At 50.0% G+C, this 9,914-nt stretch overlaps 1 protein-coding gene across 1 annotated transcript in view; it reads right to left on the bottom strand.

Annotated features, from left to right (window-relative positions):
• Positions 1-1,352: 1,352 nt before the first annotated feature.
• Positions 1,353-9,914, bottom strand: part of DHCR24 (24-dehydrocholesterol reductase) — a 28,661-nt gene continuing 20,099 nt past the window's right edge. The window contains exons 7-9 of the mRNA XM_080655148.1: positions 6,221-6,418; positions 5,655-5,833; positions 1,353-4,128 (exon numbers count right to left, since the gene is read on the bottom strand). Coding sequence (XP_080511274.1) covers positions 3,975-4,128; positions 5,655-5,833; positions 6,221-6,418 — 531 coding nt within the window. The 3' untranslated portion in view covers positions 1,353-3,974. The remainder of the gene's footprint in view (positions 4,129-5,654; positions 5,834-6,220; positions 6,419-9,914) is intronic.

Here is a 9,914-nt window from a genome sequence, read left to right as displayed (position 1 = left end):
AGCCACATGTGAAGGACAGCCTGCAGTGACCAGAGGGCCCAAAGGACTGAAGACAAATCTGGGGACCGGAGGGTGGAAGTGGGAATGGAGGGGTCTTGGAGAAAGGACACGGGAATGCCTGGGAGAGGGGAGAGATGTGGTGATGGGATCACTTCTGTCGGAGACATCTACCTGGGGTCACAGTGTCTGCTGGGACATCTGGAGCCAGGTAACTTTTGATATGAGAGCTCAGTTATCCTGAGAATTCAAACTGGCCAGTGACATGAACATGGGAGCCAGACAGCAGATGGACCGAAGGGGTGACATACGGTGGGCACTTTCGGGACCCCTTCTATTCTAAAGCCAAAGTCCTCGACCTCCTTCCTGTTCATTAAAATACGAGTGGTGGGGGCGTGTGGCATGTGTCATAAGGCAGCTCTAGATCCCCAGCAGGATTATTCCGTCTCCATCCATTTTGTAGGTGAGGAAATCGTCTTCACATGGTTCACTTGCCAAAATTTGTTAGATCACAACCTGGTGACAAAGCCAGGACTGTAGCCCAGAGCTCCTGACAACCAGGTCTGGTGCCTTAAAAAAGGTACTCCACCCTCCCCCTGCCCTAGCCAGGTTGGCTCAGTGGTTGGAGCGTCAGCTGGGAATTGAGCTTGCAACTAGTGTACATGCCCTTGACTGGAATTGAATCCACAACCCTTCAGTCCATGGGCCGAGGGAAGTAACCAATTGATGTGTCTCTTACATTGATGTTTCTGTCTCTCCTCCTCCCTTCCACACTCTCTAAAAATCAATGGAAAAGCATCCTTAGGTGAGGACAAATAAAAAAAGATAGAAAAGAGAAAGAACTCATGGATATGGACAACAGTATGGTGATTGCAGGGAGGGAGAGGAAGGTGAGGTGAAAGAGGGTATGGGGGGATAAATGGTGTTGGAAAAATAAAACAAAAATAAAGGGAAAAAAGAAAAAAATTGAGAAATAAGACTATTCTCATGTTTAGAATGATTCAGAATTAGTATATTTAAAAAAAAGATGCCCCCTCCCCCCATCGCCTCACCTGGACTCTTCCCTGCTCCCCCCTCCCCCCTGCAGTCTGCTCTCTACCTTGTGGATGGGAGGTCCTATTAACACCCACGCCAGTTCACATTGTGATAAGGATAGAAGTTCAAAAATGGGACATAAAGTCACCCATGAGCCCACTGCCCTAATGAACATGTCACGTCCCTCATGTTCTCTCAGTCCTCGCTCAGGGGCACGCAGGTTCAGAGGGAAAGTGACCTGGTGGGTGGCAGAGCCTGCACTTGAGCCAGGTCTGACTCCACATTGTGGTCCCCAGAGCAAGAAACAACAAAGGCCACTATCCAGGTCACACTTTTATTTTTACAGAAGCGGCGGCCACACAGCCACAGGGACATGAAGTATTCTGGACAGTAGTAGGCACAGCGCCTGCCGTGCAAGAGCCTGCCAGGGGAGACTCATGCCTCTCTCCTCCGGCCCCGCGACCAAGGAGGGAAAAATATCACACTCACACCCCCTCCCTTTTAGCAACACTCCATTAAATTACACATCTTTCCAGCCAAAGAAACTGGCTATAATTGATTTTACAGAAAACCTTCATGCAGCCACGAAACTCACAGCCCTGGAGGGAGGGGCCTGCTCTTTTACTTTCCACTCACTGGCCCCCAGTGCGAAGTTCAGCTCCATCTGGAACCAGCAGCACATGGATGGACAGTGATGGGACTGGCTATGAGAAAGCTGATAGCTCACCATGCTTCGAAGACTGCCCGTTCCAGGCAACACGTTATTGGAATAAAACATTAACGTGAGGCTGGTGCAATCCCGAGACCTTCCCTGCCCAGCCCCAGGTTGCGGGTGAGATCTGTGGACAGGATTTGGTTTGTAGGACTAAGGACAACAGAGGCTGCTGGCATCTCTGGCCACATTCCCAGTGGCTTATGGATGGAGGTTGCACTAGTGAAATGATGGGCGAGCCTTAGCTGTTGGGTTAATCTGCCCAGGTGAACCATTCCTCTACAGCAAGTAGGATCATCAGTTGAACCTGGAGCACATGGGCCCACTATGAGAGCTAATGCCAGAATTCATGTGCTTTGCATACAAGCTAGGGAACGGGGTTTTTATATTTTTCCTATGCCCCCTCCCAGAGGCCCAAGGGTAAGGGGGTCCCTTTGTCTTATGAGTACCATGAGTGCACCCAGCACTCAGAGGACCACGTTAAGGTACTTGGCAGTGTGCCAAGCCCTGGGGGGCGGGTGTGTGTGTGTGAGCATCTGTCAGTCAAAGCGTGACTCTGAGGATTCTGGCAACCTGCAGTGACAAGACCAACACTTCCTGCAAGGCTTTCTGAAAATGAGATGAGAGCCAGCCTTGGGCTGAAGGAAGGACTGTAAATGACAGACCACCCCCAAGGGTCCACTTGATCATTTATTTTTCCTCTGACTTTCCACACAAATGAGGCTTTCCACGGGTTTTGCAACCATGGGGTCTGAGATAGCCATGCACTTCTATAGCAGAATGGCCCCCAGGGAGGTCTCGTCTGTGCCGATGTGATGGATGAGGAAAAACTGTAGTTCTGAGGAACAAATGACTTGCCCACAGCTGCACAGCACAATGACAACACACCAGGGGCTGAAACCCAGGCCTCCCGGCTCCGGCTGCCGTGTGCGCTCTGCTCTCAGATGCCACTGCCTGGCCGGCTCACTCACCTCCAGCTTCCCTCTCAGGGCACAGTTCCTCCTCGATTCTGGGTCTTTAGCTGAGGCGGGACAGGTCTTAAGATGGAGTTGCATAAACAACCAAGTTTTAGTTAGTGGGGAAGGATCTAGGGAGGGTCCCTTCCCTCTGGAACGGAAACGGAGCTAATTTTTCTCTGAGCTTAGAATTTGTAAGGCACTGAAATTAACTACAGCTGGGGGTGGGTGGGGGGAGAAAGAAAGGAGATGAGTGGTTGGAGAAATCAAGTTGATATTCTATTCCTTCAGCCCCACAGTGAGGATCCACATGGAACCTAACAATGGCGGGCTCCACTTTCCTGCGAGTATGGTCCACCCCTCCCCACCATACCACAGAGTAACGCAGACGCACCCCCCATAACTAAGCAGGTGCTGGAGATAAGAGGCATGGGGGGCTGGAAAGCAAAGAATGAGTCCAGACCCTCTGGATCCAATTCAGAGAAGCCACTCGTTCCACCTGTGTAGGAATCCCAGGCCAAGGCCGGGATAGGATTCAACCCTGAAATGTCTTCCCCAGGGACATGGTCCACTAGGAGTAGACTCGGTGATGGCCGGGGGCATGCAAGCCTGAGCATGAAGGAGGGAAGGGCAGGATCACCGAGGACGGCAGAGAAAACTTTGGGATCTGACCTGGCTTTGGCACAGCACTTCCTGGGCCTGCCCGCCCATCTGTTGCCCTCCTGAGACTCCAGGGATGGAGAGGAACCTTCCTTCTCCCGTGAGGAGCAATTCTAGCTGACTGAAGCAATAGTGGTGCCACTCCAGGACAACCTTTCATCATTCCAGCCATGCCTGTGCCCAGGTGACCCAACATGGAGCTCTCGGGACTCAACCACTGAATCCGGAGCACTTCAGTCAGATGTGATACTGAATGGGAAGCAATGATAGCTACCACAGCCTGTGGACAGATACTGTTACCCTCTGTCAACAGATGAAGAGCCAGGCTCAGAGGGGTTGAGTGACTCACTCAGTGTCACACAGCAAATGAGTGGCTGAACGGGAACTGGACTCAGGTTTACCTGACTCCAAATCCCAAGTCCTTCCCACTCCACTGGGCGGCCCCTGGAAGCTGGGAGCAGTCGGTCGGGGCTGTCTGTGTGGGATTTCTGGAGGGGTTTGCTTCTGCAAGTGTGGATCTGGGAGAGCAGCCAAGTTTGAGTGAAGGGAAGATGCCTGCTGGCCCTGGGGGCAGGGCCCACCACACGTCGGTCTCTTTGTGGGCGGGCTCCGGCTCAGTGCCTGGCGGCCTTGCAGATCTTGTCATACACCTCGGGGAAGGCTTCCTGGCAATTGAGCTGCTCCCGCAGCTTGTGGTACAGGGAGCCATCAAACATCTCCCAGAACTCCTCGCGGTTCATGTAGCAGTCGGCGTACAGCATCTGGAACCTGCAGAACAGAGATGAGGGTGAGGACGGGGAGGTGATGTCAGTGGGACAGGGAGGGGAAGCAGATGAGAGAACCCCAACTGCTCTTCCGTGGAGCGCACTTTGCAGGCAGGAAGCACTTTTGGAGGATTTCCCTTGTTTAATCCCCTCATGACCTAGTAGTGGAGCGTGCGGGAATTCTAATCCCCATTTTGCAGATGGGAAATCGATGCTCAGGGTATTAAGTGGCTTGGCAGTGGAGGCAGAGTGAGGAGCAGAACTCGGACTGCTGGCTTCCCCCATGCTCGGTGCACCACACAGCGGCTCCCTGACAGGCTGCCGATTGCTCTCTCTTAATTTTTTTACTGATGTTCCATAAACTGCGCATATTGAAAGTGTACAACTTGCTAAGTGCCAGAAGCCAGTTCCAGCATGTCATAATTGCAAGAGTTTCATCAAAAGGTTGATGGAACTTGGGGACTCAACAAGGACTGAGTCACATATATTACTGCCTGTTGCGAATGGCTAAAGGCATTTCCCCAAACCTGAAAAGGATGATTGTTTGTTGCCAGACAGCATCTTAATCTACATGTTATTGTGTCCTACTGGCCAAACACCTGAATAGCCGTAGGCTATTCCCCAATCTGACAATGTACTCTGTAGAGGAAACCCTACCCTTTGATGTGTATATCTCCACCTTGCCTTAGGACAAATTGTGTTAATAAAAAAGTAAGGGGTCCTGAGCCAAGGAGAACTTGGTTTCTTTAGCCAGGCTCCTCTGAACCCCAATGCCTTTCAAAATTATCTTTCTTCTCTGGACTCTTATTTAATCTACACACGACCCTTTCTCCAGATTCCTGAACCCTTCTAGATGCCGATCAAGACCCACCAGCGTTAAATGATGCCCAGCATCTGGCAGCTAAGTTTGACATATGTATACAAACTAGAAACCATCACCTGAGTTGAGATAATGACCCCCCAAAGGGTCGTTGCTATCTACCATCCCATGGATTCTCGAATTTTATATAAATGGAAACATCGGTACTCCTTTTTCCTGGCTTCTTTCACAGTTATTCTGAGATCTGTCTGTGTTGTGTAGGTCAGGAGCTTGTTCCAGGCCGTTTTGTGAGCACTGCTCTGATCCAGGCCTCTGTGTAGCTTTCAGTCACAAATTCCTCCCTCCTTAGCTTAGCTTTGGTTTTCTAACCTGGAGTGGCAGACCCTGAACATATGGGAAATCACCATCATCTGCCCCAGGGCGAGGAGTGGGGCAATTCCTGGGTTTCTGACTCAAGCAGCTGGGGGGATGCAAGTGTGCTGACCAGAGGAGGGGATGCAGAGAGAAGAGGGGCAGGAGCCCAGCACTCCCACCTCACCTTTCACAAGGTACTTCCCGAAGCACAGACCGCCATAGGGAGTGACTGAGTTCTGCAGTGACCAGCTGGTCCCGCTCCAGAGCTGGCCACCTGGGCCCTTCCCTGCATGCCCCTGCAGCAGTCCCCTGGGGCGGGAGGCCAAAGGGACTGTGCCACGCTCTGGGCCACTCACCCATGCACGCTGCGGACAAACTTCTCCAACTGCCTCATGCAGGACCTGGCTTCAAAGTGCTTCACGCGTGGCTCCCCATAAGCTCCAATGTCCACGTAGAGCTCGGTCTCATCTCCCTTGGGGTGCACCAGGCCAGGCTGGCTGGGCAGGATGAATGGGCACAGCCAGATGGGGTAGACCTGAGTGGACCAGGGAGGAAGGTGTTGGTGCTTTCTCTCCAACAGGTGACATGCTCATAGCTGGCCCACACCACCCCTACCCAAATGGAGGCTCTGCAGCACTGTCCAGGGGCCCCTCCTCTGGCTGCTCACAGCTTCATCCCAACCCCCAAGACTGGGCCGGGAGCACCCACTCCACCATACTAGAGGGCACAATGTGAGCAATTCACAGCGGCTCGTCCCTGGGCCCTACTACTTCTCTCCCACCAGGGCCATGGCTGAGCAGGTCCATTTTGCAGTTGGGACACTGAGGCCCAGAGGGCAGGCATGGGCAGTCCCACAGTTCGGGGAGAAGACCATGGGTCCCATGGGATGGCTCTGGGCCCGCCCTGCCCTGCCTCAGCTCACGTGGATGTCGTTGTGGAAGGTGTGCAGGGCCTGCATCATGCACTTCATGGGCACCAGCATGTCCTGCACCACGTGGTGCTGTTCGTACAGCTTGCGTAGGGTCTCGCCCTGGGTCAGCTTCAGGAGGGAGATCTTGGGAGGCACCATCCATCCAAAGAGGTAGCGGAAGATGGGGTTGTTGCCGAAGGGGATGATGTCCTGAAAGACAGAGTTTGAAGATGGAGAGAAGGAACCAACCGGGGCCAGGAGCCAGGTCCTCGTTCAGTGCTCAACATGTATGACAGGGTCCGCCCCTCCTATTTGGAGGGGGCATAGTGGTACCCAGGATTTACCCAGTTGGATTAGGGTTTGATTCTCAGCTCTGTCATTGACCAGCTGTGATGACCTTGAGATAGTTACTTAACTTCTCTGAACTCAGTTTCCTTATCTGTACAATGGGACTTATAAGAATAGTGACATACCAAATGCAAGGCACTCAGCCCAGTGCCTGGAACAAAGTAAGGCAGCTATGACTGCTGTTCCAGTTGCTGAGGTCAGAGTGGCTGGCATGAGCATTTGAGAGAAAAATGCTGTTGAATGTGAAGAGGAATCTTCAGAGAGCTTAAGCAATTTCTTTCCTTTTTAAGAATTTATTGAGAGAGAAACATCAATTTGTTCTACTTATTTATGCATTCATCGGTTGTTTCTTTTATGTGCCCTGACCCGAGATCGAACCTGCAACTTTGGTGTATGGGATGACACTCGAACCAACTGAACTTCCCGGCCAGGGCCTTAAGCCACTTTTCTAAGGTCACACATCCAGGGACAGCTCTCACTGGGGTGGGCAAGGTCTGGCTCAGGTTCAGTAATGAGCCCACTGGTTTACAGAACCTCCTGAGTCTCCTGGGACAAATCTGGCCCACCCTCTGGTTTTGTAAGTGAAGTTTTATTGGAACCCAACCATGCCCATTTATTTACACACTGTCTATGGCTGCTTTCAGGCTGTAAGGGCAGAGTTGCTCCTAGAGAGACCTCAGGTAGAGAATTCCTACCTGGCCCTTTACAGAGAATGTTTGCTGACCTCTGCTCTACTGTATGGATGTGGCCTCATTTATTTAATCAGTTCTGTGCTGACGGGTGTGTGGGTCATTTCCTGAGCATCCCATTGAGTGTCCTTGTGTGCATGTGCCCTTGCCCATTTACACGTATGTTTACCTGCAAGGTAAGTTCCTAGAAGTGGAAAATTCTGCTTCAGACAGTGTATGCAATTTTAATGGGTTCTATTTTAAGAGCGTGCACCATTTTATACTCTCCCCGACAATGTAGGAGACGCAGTTTCCCACACCCTGGCCAGCACGCGTGTTATCAAACTTTGGCATCTCTCATTCAGAGAGGCAGAAAATGTGAGACCTGTAGTCTTGTTTCGCCTGCCTTTAGTTCTGAGTGAGACTGCATCATCTTTTTTATGTTTAAAAACCATTTATATTTCCCCCCCTAAAAACAGTCCATTGTTAGCCAAAAGTTATCAGCTGGAACCACTCCTTTTCCAAAGTCTCAACCTCACAAAGTTCAAGTTTAAACACTGTGCCCTGCCCTTCTTTCCTGCCTCTGTCTAGCCCTTATCCGTCCTTCTACCTCGTATGACCCTGGGTCCCATGCCCCTGGCTTCACTCCTGGTCCTGTCCCGCCAGCACACCAAGGTCAGTCTCTGCAGGGACCCTCATCACAGTCTCTTCCCTCCATGGCCTCAGCCTCCCAGCTGCCCTTGGCTTTTACCTGTGTCCATCCCCTACTGGCCTCCTTGCTCTACTGGGCTGCAGGCCCCACCACAGGTACCGGTCCAGTGGGCCCAGCCTGACCCAAGATCCCAACCCCAGAGGCAGGCCCTGTGACAATGGCATTCAAGAAACATGAACAACCTATCTACCTGTCCTTGCTTCCCTGCATTAGCCAACCACGTACACTGCTGAACATGAGGACAGCAGCGGGAGGGAAAGACAGGCTGCCCAGGGCCCCTTTGCTTTTCAGTCCTTCCTTCCTCACCAGTCGCTAAGGTGAGGTGTTAGTAGAATGTGAATGTCATCAAGAAGGGAAATGGGATTTAAATGTTTAACTTTTATTTACTTAAAATAACATGAAATAGCAAATATTTATGATAAGAGAGAGACCATGGGAGAAAGGAAGAAACATAATTTAAAACCTTTGACGGCACTTTTTTCCTGCTTGTTACACTTGGTCCTGAAAATTATGCAGCTAGTTAGCCCTGACGTGGAGCCAGCTGCCACTCGCTGTCCTACCTCTCCCTGTGTTGCCCATGGCAGTAAATGGCACCTCCAGCCTCCCAGTGGCTTGGGCCTCTAACCTTGGAATCACACTCATGGCCAATCTGTCCCGAAGGGGTTAGCCCCACCTTTGCAGACTCTCCCAATCTGACATATTTTTCCTCCTCCCATGCTACCACCCCGGACCACAGAAATCTTTCTTCTACTCTTCCACTCTTGTCACGCTTCCTCCCCATCTACTTGTCAAAGTTATTCTTTTAAAACAACAATCAGGTCAAAGCACTTTTCTAAGCAAAACCCTCCGCCAGTTTCCTATCATACTTGTAGTAAAATATAACGTCCTTCCCTCACCTATGAAGACATGCATGATCTAGGCTCTGGCTGTTGTGTGACCTCATTTTCCACCAGGGTTCTAGCTCAGGGGCTTTCTTGCTGCTTTTTAAAAGCATGCAACCCGCTGTGACAACTAGATACCCATATATCTTCCACCATATACAAAACTGAACTTTGCCCGGCCAGTGTGGCTAACTGGTTGAGGTCCTGGTTCGATTCCCGGTCAGGGCACATGCCCAGGTTGTGGGCTTGATCCCAAGTGTGGTGTGTGCAGGAGGCAGCCAATGGATGATGTTTTTTTCTCAGTGATGTTTCTATCTCTCTATCCCTCTCCCTTCCTCTCTGAAATCAATAAAAATATATTTAAAAATAAATATAAAAAACTTAAAATAAATCAATAACCTAAATTTAAGAGCTAAAGCTGTAAGCTCTTATAAGAAAACATAGGGATCAATCTTCATGACCTTGGATTTAGCAATGGATTCTTAGATATGACACTAAAAGCACAAGTAATGAAAAATAGATACACTGGACTTCATCAAAACTACAAACTTTTGTGTATTAAAAGATATTAACAAGAAAGCGAGAAGTCGACCTGTAGAATGGGAGAAAATACTTATAAGTCATCTATCTGGTATAGTAAGGGTCTAGTATTCAGAATATATAAACTCTTACAACTCAGCAACAAAGATAACCCAAATAAAAATGGGCAAAGGAACTGAATAGACACTTCTCCAAAAAATAAGCAAATGGCCAATAAGAATGTGAAACATCATCCGTCATTAGGAAAGTGCAAATCAAAATTACCATGAGATTCCACTTCATACCCACTAGGATGGATGGCTATAATCAAAACCCAGAAAATAACAAGTGTGGTGAGAAGGTAGAGAAAGCGAACACTGCTGCCGGGAGTGTGAAGTGGCTCAGCCACTGTGGAAAAAAGCTTGGCAGTTCTGCAGTAAGTTAGACACAAAGTTACCCTATGAATCAGCAATTCCACCCATAGGCATACACCCCAAAGCATGGAAACCTAGTACTCAAACAAATACTTGTCTGTGAATGTTCATAGCATTATTCACAATGCCAATAGGTGGAAACAA

The sequence above is a fragment of the Plecotus auritus genome, assembly GCF_963455305.1.
Source record: "Plecotus auritus genome assembly, chromosome: 2".
Taxonomy (NCBI): domain Eukaryota; kingdom Metazoa; phylum Chordata; class Mammalia; order Chiroptera; family Vespertilionidae; genus Plecotus; species Plecotus auritus.
The sequence above is the reverse complement of the archived record's forward strand: the minus strand, read 5'-3'. Positions and strand labels throughout refer to the sequence as shown.